Raw genomic sequence first — 14264 nt, 5'->3', positions numbered from 1 at the left:
TTTTATTTGAGTCCAAGAAGGGCATTGATGTACACATAGTGCCAATGCCCTTTGTGATCTTGTTTGCAGATGTAAGATAAAGCAGCTGAAGTGAAACATATTAGTTTCAAAATTGTTACATTACATGTACAGCAGTTTGATTCCTCCTTAGTGCAGTACTCGAAAATATCTGAGAATACCTTTCTCTTTTTGAATGAACTTGACTATCTGTTAAAGTTTGAGGCATCATTTGATCATCAAAACCTGAAAAATATATCTCATGTAATATAATCACTGGCACTCACAAAGTTTAACGAGTCCCATCAACCCTCACGAATAGTCAGGGTTTGGAATAAATGTGCATTAAACACATTCATAGGGATTTTTCCTCCCAAAGTTGTTTGACAGCCAAAGCTTTTGTTTAGTATTTAAATGCAGAAAAATTTTCTACAGAGACACAATAGAATATACAGGAGCACATTGATAACTTACTTTGGAGGAGGATGAATGCTGAAGATGATTTGAGGTCGGGGCGGGGCCCATTCAAGGTTTCCACGGAGACGCATCTGATAATTACAGAAACACAATATGTATATGATTATACCGAATGGCATAACAGAGTTTACTATGATCCATGAACTCTGTAGACATTTGCACTGCCATCCAAAGGTGACTGTCTGCTGCTAAATTTTCCCATTTCATTTGCCCATTAGGTGTGTTTGTTGTATCATACTACAACCTCCATCTTCATAATGACACTATACCCTGACATAGAAGTAATAACCTGATTTTCTCGTCTTTTTTACAATGATTAAACACTTCAATTTGTGATTCAGACAACAAAGCATTTTACAGAAAATTGCCACAAAAAAAAAGCAAACTGAACATTATTTTTTTAATGAATTTTGTGATGGAATGATAGATTGAATGAATAATGTACACTTCACAAAGTTTGACACAACTTTTACTAATTTTCACAGTAACACAGAATGAAAACATGAACAGGAAAATAATACACATAATAAGACGACACAAAATGAAAGCTTAAAAATGATAAAAATAAATGAATAAATAATTGCTTCCAGAACCCCTGAATGATGTGCACTTTAAAATGTGGTTTTAATGTCCATATGAAGGCTGGACAGCAATGGAAGTCTACAGCACATAATAATTATGAGAGCTAGTATGTTTTGGGTCTGACTGTTGTCATAGTCACCTCATTCCTTGACGAATGTGTACAATATGATGATATGACTCCCATGACCAGAGTAACCTCATGAGAAAGATTTTTGTATAGAATATATTGATTTCGATAAAACAACAATAGCAAATTAGAACCTGGGGGCGGTTAGGCTCCAAAAAATGATCACATTAGGAATATTTGAGTAAAGTTAGGCAAACCTTTGCTCCAAAGACCCAAAAGCTACCATGATACTCTTATTCTTAGAATGCAGTGAGCCTACTTATAACATTCTTTCCTTTGATTAAACTGTTCAATATACTGATTATTCTCCAATGCATGAAAAAACTAAAAGCAAGTATGTCATTAAATTGGTTATCAGTACGAATTCTTGCATTTGTAAATTAGTTTTTGTACTACGATGAAAAAGAAAGTGTAAAACGATATCAATTCATCATGAGTTCACTTTACTGACATTATATTTCAAGAATGAAAAGACAGGATGAAGCGTAATAAACAAAAAACACTATTTGGAAGTTTGCATTGCTCTACGTAAATGAAGCACACAATGTGATTAAAGCCGCTGATATTAGACTTTTAGCTGGCAGGCAGTACTACAAACTTGCTGTCACTGTCTGATTATTGATGAGAACTCTTCACTCTTGTTAGTCACAAATAAAATTCAATAAAATGTACATAGTCATTGCTTTAATACAAAGGAAAGGAAATATGAGAGAGGATGGAAAGAAAATAAAACACTACATGCAAATGAGAATGAAGTGTTAAGGAGTGGGACTTATCACGGAGGTCAACTTTGTGGTCTGTGCTGACCATCATGCACAAAGGGTCACTTACGTTCTTGTACAGGTCTCCGTTTTCGCCATCATCGGGAGAAATCGGAACTGACTTTGGAAGTGGCAGGAGCTAACGGGAGGAAACAAAATGTGATAAGCTACTCTGTCATCTGGGCAGGAGGACATTTTTTTCTTCTTCTTTTTCTTCTTTTTTTGGTACTGCCAAAAGAAAGATGTTTGATTTCCCTACTTGACATGTTGTACTGGAAATACCTACCCCTAATTCATACCCTTTACATTCCAATAAATTGCCATCTGTACTACAAAGTAGGGAAAGGAATACGGAAAGTCACTAACATATCTGTGTACTTTAGTAATTCAATATCTGCGTCAATGTGAAACTCGAACACATGGATGGCTGCTCCAAGGTTGATTTATTATGTGTTAGTCACATGAAAACATTTTTATTTCTTTTTGTATCCATCCTATTCTTTGCTGGCATAATGGACTGCAGCAAATCAAACTAAGACAAAAGACGACATGCATCACATTTTTTTTTTTCACACAACAGTTTGCTTTCATTTGATTTGTGACAGTTTTTCATTGTAGATTAATGATAATGGCTCGAGACTGCAGTGAGTGGCTGGGGACAGAATGATTGAAAAGTGAGATCACAAGAGAAGAGCACGTTTGCACTGAATTCTAGTCGCCTGTTTGCAAGGTACATATGAGCGATAGAATCAGGTCTGGATCAATCCTTGAAGAAAGTAAAAAGCTATTAGAAAACCTTTTGCTCCCCACCAGCACAGAGCATAGCATGGATAGTCAAAATGATGATAGTGTTAAATTGATATAATTTAATGTCGGTTCTCACGATATTTGCAAAGTATCATCTATCTTCGAGGATAAATGGGAAAACAAAGCAATGATATAAAAAAACTAATTAGACTACTCTCAATGTTTTTGCTAATCTAGATGTACAGACAATGGAAGTGAAATGTTATGAAACAGATCATCTCCTGATATAACATAGCCTGGACACAACAGCAATAATATTGTAGTTCTATACAAACAAAAAACAAAAAACCAAGAGACCCAGGGGTCTCGCGCTCACCTGAGTATCGCAAGTTCACCTTCTATGCATTCTTGCAGACTCTTACCTGAGAAATTGGAAATTTATGGTGGGGGCAGCTTTGAGAGCTGGGGGCATGGTGTCCATTTACATATTCCATCACACTGGTAAAAATACCTGCCATGTACACTGTACTTTATAGAATGTTGGATTATGCAGTTTGGAAAAAAAAAAAAGACTTAAACCCCTATCACTTTTGATTCTAGAGAAAAATTGAATATTCATCAATTTAGGAGGTTTGGACTCCCTGGGGCCCCAAGGAAAGCATGGTGCCCATTCAAACACTTTGAGATCTTATCCCCATAGGAATGCTACTTGCCAAGTTTGGTGAAAATCCATTACATTGTTTTCAGCAAGAAGATGAAAATTTAGGCCCGCATTTGGACCCCCATCCCACCCCGCTTCCTTGGGTCCCAAGGGAGTTGGGGGGGGGGGGGGGCCTGATTCTCCCATGAACCAACTTGAAACAACAGTCATCAATATACTGGCTCATTGTATTAACTTAGCTCAATTACTTCTGGTTCCAGAGAAAATCTGTAAAGATTCCTTACAGGAGGGGGGGGGGGGGGGGGGGGGGACCCCTGGGGCCCCCAGGTGGGGCATAGTACCCATTTGATGGAATTGAGATTATATCCTCCTAGGGATGCTACCTGCCAAATTTCGTGAAAATTTGTGATAGGGTTTTCAAGAAAAAGATGAAAATTTAAAATTTAGGTCCAAACTTAGGCCCAAGTGGGCCATGGTGCCCATTTAATGGGAATGAGATTCTTCCCCCCTAGGGATGCTACCTGCCCATTTTGGTGAAAATTCATAATGGCATTTTCAAGAAAAAGATGAAAATGTACAATTTCGGCCCCATGAGGACCCCTCCCCACCCCTCCCCCCGGGTCCCAAGGGGGGCACCCCTGATTCCGCTATGAACAAACTTGAAACTACAGTCATCAATGTACTAATTCATAGTATTACCTTAGCTCTATCACTTCTGATTCTAGAGAAGAAGATTTTTTAAGATTCCTTCATTTTTTTTTTTTTTGGGGGGGGGGGGGGTGGGCCCCCTGGGGGCCCCCTGGGTGGGGCATGGTGCCCACTTTAACAAATTGAGATCCTAACCCCCTAGGGATGCTACTTGCCAAGTTTGGTGAAAATCGGTCTTGGGGTTTTCAAGAAGAAGATGAAAATGTAAAAAGTTTACGCACGACAGACAACGGACGAAGAGCAATCGCAATAACTCACTTGAGCCTTTGGCTCAGGTGAGCTAAAAACCAAGATAAAAACCAAGAAATGCAAAATTGATAAAGAGCAATTCTGCAGACTCAAATCTGATAGAGACAAAATTAACAAAATGCAATGTTACAGTAAAAGGTTATGACACATAAAAGTATTGCACAGTAGTAGTCAAGAGTATTGTTCAATGAAGAGGCTGTTTGATCCAAAACCTTTTTTTCACAAAGGTAGTTTAACTCTAATCCACATATTAGGCAAATTTTGAATGTGAAAATAAGCACGACACAAGATATTGCACATGCCAGCAGACTTTTAATGCTGAATACGCCCTGCACACCCACATGAAATGTATGCCCATTTCACATTTCGATTTGTTCTATTTCATGGACTACAATATGTATATCTAAACCACAGATCTGATTTAAAGTATGTTTGTGAATGCTGGCCTTTGTGTTTAAACTGAATATGACAGCCAGGTTTCTTTCCTTTCTTGAATATCAATTTGTTTGTTTTTGGTGGAGATTATTTTTTTTTAATCGCCAGGAGAAGGGAAAATAATCGGTGTCTCCTGTACAGTTTGTTTGCCTATTTTTTTCTGTGTACCTGCTGAGGGGCATCTTTTTCCGACACCAGCCACTCGAGCTCAGAGGCGGCGGGCAGCTGACGAAAGGAGAACTTCTTGATGAGTGAGAGCGCTATGGCTTCAGCCGACAGCTGATTGGAGGACGGGTCCATCTTACCAATAGGAATCACCGTCTCTAGAGGATGCATCTTGTTAGCTCGCTTCAGCTCCGCATCTGGAGGAGAAAAAAGTGGAACAGTGTGAGAGGAAAGTGTTGAAAAATAGCTTGCAATCACAATCTACTTGTAAAACCAGAATTTTTGTGTGAACAAAGCTTTCACAAATTCGGGAGGAGCCAAGATTTGCGAAAATAAAAAGCACATGAAAGATTTTTTTTACACAATGCACTGCAATGAATGCCAGCAGAATGCTGTACATGATACATTTTTAAAAGTAGACTTGTACTGTGTACTACTGCTGTTACAGTACTGGTAAACCTGGTGCACGATCAAATAAAATTGCAACTGTATTGCACGTCAAAACTTAATGCAACTAGGAGCATACATTCTTTTCTCCTTTTAAAACTATGTGTGTTTATTAATGCACATTCCATTTTCTTGAGCATTTTACATCGAATAGCAGTGTGTGTTCAACAAATCCCTGTTTTGTCGTACACGTAGTAAACTCATAATTTTTTCATAGTCTGCAATTCGCAAAAGTTTCATGCCATAAAAAGGCCGCCAGCTCTAATTCACTAAAGTTTCATGCAGCAAATAATTCTGGTTTTACAGCATGTGTGTTTTTTTTTCCTTCAGTACATGGACTGCACTTTGCTAGATACATTGACTATACATGGGGACAATATAGAATTTGCATTAACAGTAGTGTGCTAGAGATGAGGGGCAAAAAGGAATGGAAAAAATTAATGAAAAATATAAGTTCACGCTCACCTGAATAAAGTGATCCAAGGGATGCAGTCAATCCCTCCATTTTCATGGCAACCAGATTGGTCTCACAAGTCACTGCAAAATCCTCCGCCTCCTCCCCCGATTCCTCTGCAAGGAAAAGGATGAAAGGGAAAATATTCGAGTGCATACCACATCAAACTGAACTTTTTTTAAGTCCAGAAACACTTGCAGAGCCTGGCTGCCACAATTTCATGCTCAGGATCATTGATCAATCAAATTATCAAAATCCAAATCAGTCATATCAGAGGATTTTTAAAACATATCTTTGATAAGTACCTTATCAAGTACCTTAAATACCTTTACATTTTTGTTTCTTTTCCAAAAGTTTTCCATTCAAAAGCTGAGGGTGTACACACATATAGAAAATTACCTCAAACATCTTAATGTACATTTGTAGACATCATGCCACAATACTTTGAACACTTGCTTTGAGCATCTCAGCTACTATGACAACAGAAAAACATTATCAAGACAAAACAATGATTTATAACAAAAGAGGTAAGCTACAATACGATATCAAGTGTCTCAAAAGTTGAGTTATGTGAAGTGGGGTGATATGAAAGTAAAACCAATCCATGCTTCTTATAATCTGCTTCATCAACAATTTTAGACAAACCTGAGTCTGAGTACTCGGCTGGGGATTGAAGGTCGCCGGGTAGAAATCCACTATCAATTTCTACGACATAGACCACCACGACAGTCAAACAGAAACACAAAAACAAAAACAAAAGGAAGGCAATGTGATGCAAAGGAATTTTACAGGCATGCTGGCACATATACATGTCATGCAAACATTTTCTTTTAAACCATGGGTGCCCCACCCCCTTCCCCACGAACATCGACATTGACAATGTAACTCATTAATTCCTGTAAACATGAACAATTACCTTGGGCAAAGTTTCAAAAAATAAGTATTTTTGGCAGTATTTTTTTAAGGACCAGAATGGTGTTTGTTCAAATTTAGAGCAAAGAGCATGTGCCCCTAGACTTGATGGGATCATGTGCTACAGGAAAAGTCTCATGCTGTCCTTGTATAGTTCCCTGAGCAGTTTCCTGCCTTAAATGGGTAATAACTTCTTCCTCGTAATACAAATATAGCGTGATCAACACAAATCATATGATACATGGTGCGCAACCCAGTCACCATCTTAAGCTACATGGATCTAGGGTAAATCTGTTTCTCTACAACATCCCTCTCTTTCACTTCAAAAATAACACCACTGATTGTTTTTGTTGGGTAAAATCTGAAATTCAAACTATGTCTCATGTAAAACTGTAAAACATCAGACCAACCTACTGCTCCTAACGCACTGACACTGCAGATTGGGAATAAATTTTGTAAACACTAAAGTGGAATAGTGCACGATAGCTGTTTGCAGGAGCAGTAATATTTCATCTTTGTGCCTGCATAGTATTCGGTTAGAGTAAGCTGCAGAGCATGCTTTCAGCTTTCTTCAGGTACGCCTTTATTGCTACTGTAAAAGTGGATATTTTCACGTGACTAATTTTTTTGCGCTCAGCGGGGGTTAGAAGAGTTTTGCGTGTTTTTAATTCCGCAGAATCAAAACGTCAACTACTGGAACATATATATGACAAGCAAAAAATATTCGCGTGCTTTAATTTTATTACAAATGCGCGAAAATTTCCACTTTTACAGTAATCTACACCACGTTTGTTAAGTACTGTATAAACAGTTTATATCCTGATGTTCCAAAATTCCTCACCAACTGATATTTTTTGCAAAATTGAAAATTTGCAAAGAAAAAAATCAACATTTTTGTCCTAAAACGAAATAATACTTCTTTCCCATGGTCTCGAAAGTGGTTCTCAATCAGGAATTCACCAGAGCTGTAAGTTGCAAAATTGTCCTGCATGTCTCAGTTTGCAATGTATCGTACTTGTAAAATATATGGCATCTTAATTTAATAATAGTATTTTCCTTTACTGTTCAAGCTGAAACATTCACATACAACAATGTATTCAGACAAACAGTATTTTTTTTGCCAAAAACAAAAATAAAATCAATCTAGAGTGTAATAGGGAGATAACCAATACTATGGGTAGTAAGTTCTCAATAGACGTCAAAGCCAATGTGAATGAAAAGAATCCCAACTACCTGCTATGACTAGTCAGTGTGCTAGAGTTGGCATGACACAATGTCTCACAACAACCCTGGCCAAGTCTATTCAATCTTAACAATTGCCTTATCATTACATGATATACTGCCAGACGAGGAAGTTACTTGGTGATTATGGGACCGGTCCTATTGTGTGCTAGTCCTTTACAATACAATAGGAAGCGCTTTTTGTGTGCTGTATTTGGTTTTTGGTGCCAAAAGTAGAAGCTACAGTATGTAGCAAGCAGGTGGTTGTGTAGAAAGTCAAACTTGATGTGCAGTGCATTCAATAAAAAATACAAGGAAGTGAAAGGCTGTCAACCCTTTGGATATCATTGCAACCTAATGGTAAGGCTGGGTTAAATTACAAAGAGTACCATCCCTGTTTCTGACTTCTTTTGTACATTGAATCACTTTAATGTTTCATTGTTTGACTACAGTCAAGCTGGGCATAGGCACCTAGAAACATAGCCCAATTGGTTCTGAGATAAACATATAGAGCACAATCAAATGATCATTTGAGAAAACATAGAAAGTACATGTGATAGCAAAAAAGTAAACATAAGTGGAGAGTGTGCTCAAAACCAAAGCAACATTACCAACAAACTGAACACATAATGGCTACCATTGTCCATTGAATGCTTACGTCCAAACTGTATACTGCTCGACAAAACATGCATCAATATTTCTAATCACATACATGCTATATAATCTAACTATTTTGTGCAAGAAATGCTCTAAGGCTGTCATATTTTCAAGGAGTAAGAATACAGTAAATCGGCACTTTGACTCACAATTAACAAAATAAACAATGATGTTCTATACTATACCTCCAACAAAAAGGTGCATTTGATGTATGTGCAATAACACAAAGTGACAGTATTCAAACAAAATGAAATCAAAGGTGTATCCATGCAATATTTGTTCACTCTCAACATGACAGTGATATATAGACACTAGCAGTAATTAAGACTAACTAAATGGCACAGGGTAGATATTCTTGATGTTGTTATGATTCCTTGGATGTTGATGTAATACCCATCTAGGGTGTTGCCATGTTACCTGGAGTGTTGCCATGTTACTTGGGATGTTGATGTGATACCTGGAGTATTGATGCATCATCCGGGGTGTTGAGGTTAATCTGAGATAATGAGGATGACCTTGGATGTTGATATGTGATCTGGAATGTTGATGTATAATCTTGGATGATGTGTTACGCTGGATGTTGATGTGTTATCTTGGATATTGATGTGTTGTGTGGGATGATGATGCATTACCTAGGATGTTGATGTGTAATCTGGAATGCTGACGTATCATCTTGGATGATGATCCGTTACCTGGAATGTTGATGAGTTATCTGGAATGGTGATGCATTACATGGGATGTTGATGTGTAATCTCGGATGTTGATGTGTAATCTGGAATGATGATGCATTATCTTCCATGTTGATGCGTTATCTGGGTTGTACACACGTTACCTTGGATGCTGTTGTGTTATCTGGATGATGTATTACCCGGGATGTTGATGTGTAATTTGGAATGCTGCTGTGATATCTCAGATGATGATGATGACCCTGGATGTTGATGTCTTATCTGGATTGTTGATATGTAATCTGGGTTGTTAATGTGCTACCTTGGATGCTGATGTATCATCCGAGATGATGACACTTTACCTGGGATATGGTTGTCAGTCTCAGACTGCATCCTTTGTTCCCGCTTCTCGCTCCGTCTCAGTCTAATCCGCTGCTTGAGTTGTTGGATTTCCTCGTCGGAGGCGTCAGATTCGTGATCCGACGGGGACTGCTTACTCAGCTGCTTGCACTTGATCTGTTCAACAGCAGCAATGATGGCCTCTGAGATACAGAAATGGGCGTTTTCCTGGTGGGGTGAGAGAAGAAATATTTTGCTTGTTTGTCTGTTTATTTCGTTTCCATATGAGAAGATGGATGGATAGCCCATAATCAGTTGCAATAGCTAGTCTTCCATGGGGTCCAGTTGGATGTTAGGCGGGACCGCTTCACCGGGTTAAACACCCTGTTCTTTGCAATGAATTCATGAAGCGGGATCATTTACTCACACGCGGGACCTCCATTTTATGTCCTAACTGAGGGACAGAGAGTTTTGCCTCTTACTAAAAGGGACGATATGATTACACACAACATTACCCAGTGGGACTCGGGAATCAAACCTGGGTCCTGTGGATCGTGAGACCGACACGCTACCAAGTGAGCTAACTCACTGCCCTGAAGTGAGAAACTTTTTAATGTACCAATTGTTCCATACACTACTCTCCTAATCTTCTTTGTTGATTTACGACACATCCCTCATTCATGGAATGATATGCTCTATTGCTTACCAACATCAACTAACTATAAATTCATTCTATATATGCAAACACCGGACCTAATAACCCCTCAACTCCCTATTATTATGTATTAAAGACCTATTAAGGCGTTGCATCAAAACTACGACCAGCAGGATCCCTCAGGAGCCTGCTTGAATCAGGATCCTGAGGGTTCCTGCTAGTCATAATTTTGATGCAACGCCTAAAGAAGTTCAGCATTGCACCTCTACATGCAATAAATATACCATAAATAAAGATGCAGGCATACAATTCACATATCACCATGACCATGACTGCAGCAGTGTTGACCAAATTACAACAAATTTCTGAACAGTGTGAATGGAACATACACTATCCTTGACACATGCACAGAAAGGATAACGAGTTCACACTGCACTCTGAAACCAATGAATGAGAACAGTTAAGTTTCCTCCAGCAGGAAAGTGTGAACGTGCTGAATTCATACTATGCTGGCAGAAGGGGTGATCTTTGACGTACCTTATCCACTTCTGGGCAGGTAGCGAAGTCTTGAGAAGACAGGAATGTGAAGAGGGATTCTCCCTGGCTGGGCTGAGGAAAGTATCCATCGCACGCTGGAGACGGACTGCCTGGTTACGGTTGCCAGGGAAACGAGTGAAATAATTAGTCAAGAGTTTGGGATAGAGAATGGGTATGACTGGAAGGAGTGTGCCTTAATAAGTTTTGGAATATCAAAATGTGATTGACAAACTGGACTGTGAAATACACTTTGTACAAAGCAGTTATTGAAAGTTGTGTGGCTAGAGTTAGGATGGTACCAGGATGTTGTTGACCGCTGTGGCTCTACATGTACCTTTCTCATACACTGTGACATATTTTAAGAAATTCACTAGAATCAGTACCCTCATTTAGAAATTTAGGAACAAAAGTAACTGTATGAACATAAAACACTTATGTATGTGTGCATACTGTATGGTATTATACACATCAACATACACACATACACACAGACACATACAATAATGTACATACATAGACAGTCAAACTTGTCTATATTGGCCACCAAAAGGAGACAATAAAAGTGTGGCTGTTTAAATAGATAGGTGTCCGCTATAGACAGGGTTGTTTATACGGCTTATCCAATCAGAAGGAATTGCCTTTGGTGGCCTCATTGGGCAGGCGGCCATTATACACAGGTGGCCTCTAAGGCAGTCTTGAGTGTACTTGCTATTACAATTTATTTATCAATCATTATATGCTTGCATACTTACTGATACCTGATGATTTTCTCACTGACAAAGGATCTGCAGGCAAGGATGAGGAGAGTCCATCTGCTTCTGGCGTCCACTGTTTGGTCCCATTATTAGGCTTGAACGTACTGATGGGAACAGAGTCCCTTCTCTGTTGGTCCAAACCACCTCCCTTCACATTTAAAACCTGATCAGATTTGGATCGCGTGTGCCTTAAGTGTTTGTGCTTGACAGCTTGAGACCCAGACTCATTAACAAGGTCTTCGTTGCTACGGCGATGAGCTGCTCGACCTCGTCTTCCCTGGCGTGCCACCTCTCCAAGGAACCCGATCTGGTCTTCCTCCTCCTCGGAAAACAAGAGATGTTCACTGCTGGAGTTCAGTAGTGACTGTTTGCCGGATGACATAGAATCACTGCGAAGGAGATTGTTCGTCCGAGAGCTGGGCACTTCGGGAGATAAATTGCAGTTTGTGGCTTGCATCCCATCTGTCGAGTCCTCCATGGAGGACTCAAATGTCCTGGCATGAGCAGAAGAAGAAGGTGAATTGTCATAGGTGAAGATGATCCTATTCTGAATCTGGTCTCCATGCATATTCTCTGCATCCATGTCTTGCTCCTCACCTTCCTCCCAATAAAGAGAGCTGGAGGTCCTGCGGCGAGATCTGTGGTTGCCATCGCCGCTCCTATCACCATTGTCACAGACTTTCTTCATGCCATAAAAGTTGTTATCATTTTCATCCATGTTCACCCTAGACCTCATGAGAGCAGGTTCACTCTCTGCTCGCAGTAGTATTCGTGACCTCTGGAAACTTTCCTTGGCAATGGGTGCAGCAGGACGATTGAGAAGAGGATCATTCAGAGGCACCTTTGCTCCAGCATCACTCACTACACTCCCATTATTGAGGTCTCCATTTGGGACTCCTTCCAAGACGGCCATCAGAGCCTCCTTGGCTGAATTCCTCCGGACATTCGAGGGGCTCCGCCCGAGGGCTTGGTCTTCAACAGTGTCCAGGATTGATGCACCCTTGGGGGAGCTGAATGGGAGGGGCTCCATACTTTCCTGTCTTGCCAACGTGGGTGATGCGGGGGTTACCCTGACTGACGAGGGAATATCTCTCACTGATGAAGGGATGGGGCTACCAGGTGATCTTGGACGTGTCTTGGAAAGATGGATACCAGTATGGGGGAGGTGCTTCTGCAACTGAAAGTAGAAGTACACGTACAGAGTTACACTGAATGTGATATAAGGGTAATTGGTGAATGCTTGTGAGAACTTACATTTTCTACAGCATTAGTTACGCCAGCTGGATGCTGTACAGTGAGTCCATTATCTGCTCTCTCTTTTCTTTTCTTTTTTTTTTCTTTTTTTAAATGATATCAGGGGGTGATGATTTTCTGCTTAAACTGCTTAAATTCAATTTGCTTTGAAAAGGACCAACTACTGGTAAGTGGAGCTTACAAGAGCAAGTACAAAATTAAATTTCAATGTGGCAGTGTATGCTAAACCATAGCAATTCATCTTAATGTGTCTTGCAGGTGCAATACATACTGTGGACATTCAGGGGAAAGACAAAGGTTTTGATTCATTCGTGCATTCATCAGGATGATCTACGAGTAAATTCCAATCACAATCTTTGGCATTTATTTATCAGTAATTCATCAACTTTATCACTTCAAGAATAACATTTGATTTTATACTTCATTTACAAACAAAAAAATAAAAATAGGAATGCATTCGCCAAGAATGCATATACTTTGACCCAAGGAAGAACATAACACTTGGAGTAGATGCATTGATGAAGGGTGTTGAAGCATGCCTTTTTTAAGTTGGCCAGCCTTTGTCTAAAAAAAAAAAAAAACACCCTCACCGTGGCAGAGTCAAACTACTCATACATCAAGTGGGCAAACCTCAGTTCTGGAGTCCAGTATAAATCACTTCCATACAAACTCCATGACCGAAACCAACCACAAACCTCTTGAAATGATTTAGAAGAAACCACTGATGAGTGCACCCCCACTCTTCAGAGGCCATGTCATTAAAATCCAAGGATACAAGTTTGACATCTGCTACAGAACTGGAATACACATGTGTTATCAGACACACTGAGTCAGCTGCCAAATCCTAGAGAAGAGCATGCCATACCAACTGATGTCACAGTGGAGTATGTCTACACCGAGACAAGAAATGTGCTCAACATTAATCTCTAATATGCCTTGGTCAAAGTAAAGGGCAAGAACTCTGGAGAGAGACTTCAAGTGACCCTGTCCTGTGTGCCTCAGGGTAGTTAGTGATGACAGGATGGCCAGATTCCATACAGAAACTGCCAAACACGCTTTGCATCTTTTGGCCTTATGTTGATGAACTCGGTGTATCCAAGAGAATCTTTTCAAAGGACAAATTGTGATCCATCCAATGATGCAAGAGGATATCTTGAGGCAATGCCATGTGGCACAGGGCATTGAACAGACACATCAACTTGCCATAGCCTAGGAGTCAGTCTTTCATCCAAACATATTAAAGACATCGAACTCATCATAAATACGTCTGCTGCATGTCAAGAACTGCAAACCAAGCGGAAGGAGCCACTGCAGTAACACGATGTTCCAACTGCCCCATCGACCAAGCTTGAAAAGACCTCTTCAGTCTATACAGAGAGGACGTCTCCTCATCATCACACATTACCACACAAAATACCCTGAAGTTTACAAACTCATGGATACCTCAAGTAAGGTTGTT

At 39.7% G+C, this 14264-nt stretch overlaps 1 protein-coding gene across 1 annotated transcript in view; it reads right to left on the bottom strand.

Annotated features, from left to right (window-relative positions):
* Positions 1 to 14264, bottom strand: part of LOC139710538 (run domain Beclin-1-interacting and cysteine-rich domain-containing protein-like) — a 48741-nt gene that overhangs the window by 8616 nt on the left and 25861 nt on the right. The window contains exons 6-13 of the mRNA XM_071622476.1: positions 11549 to 12728; positions 10797 to 10906; positions 9628 to 9832; positions 6456 to 6515; positions 5822 to 5926; positions 4913 to 5106; positions 2015 to 2083; positions 472 to 545 (exon numbers count right to left, since the gene is read on the bottom strand). Coding sequence (XP_071478577.1) covers positions 472 to 545; positions 2015 to 2083; positions 4913 to 5106; positions 5822 to 5926; positions 6456 to 6515; positions 9628 to 9832; positions 10797 to 10906; positions 11549 to 12728 — 1997 coding nt within the window. The remainder of the gene's footprint in view (positions 1 to 471; positions 546 to 2014; positions 2084 to 4912; positions 5107 to 5821; positions 5927 to 6455; positions 6516 to 9627; positions 9833 to 10796; positions 10907 to 11548; positions 12729 to 14264) is intronic.

Source organism: Diadema antillarum, unplaced genomic scaffold, assembly GCF_040938485.1.
Source record: "Diadema antillarum isolate AM-2024a unplaced genomic scaffold, OU_Dant_1.0 scf00000038, whole genome shotgun sequence".
Taxonomy (NCBI): Eukaryota; Metazoa; Echinodermata; class Echinoidea; order Diadematoida; family Diadematidae; genus Diadema; species Diadema antillarum.
This window is presented reverse-complemented; position numbering and strand designations above follow the sequence as displayed.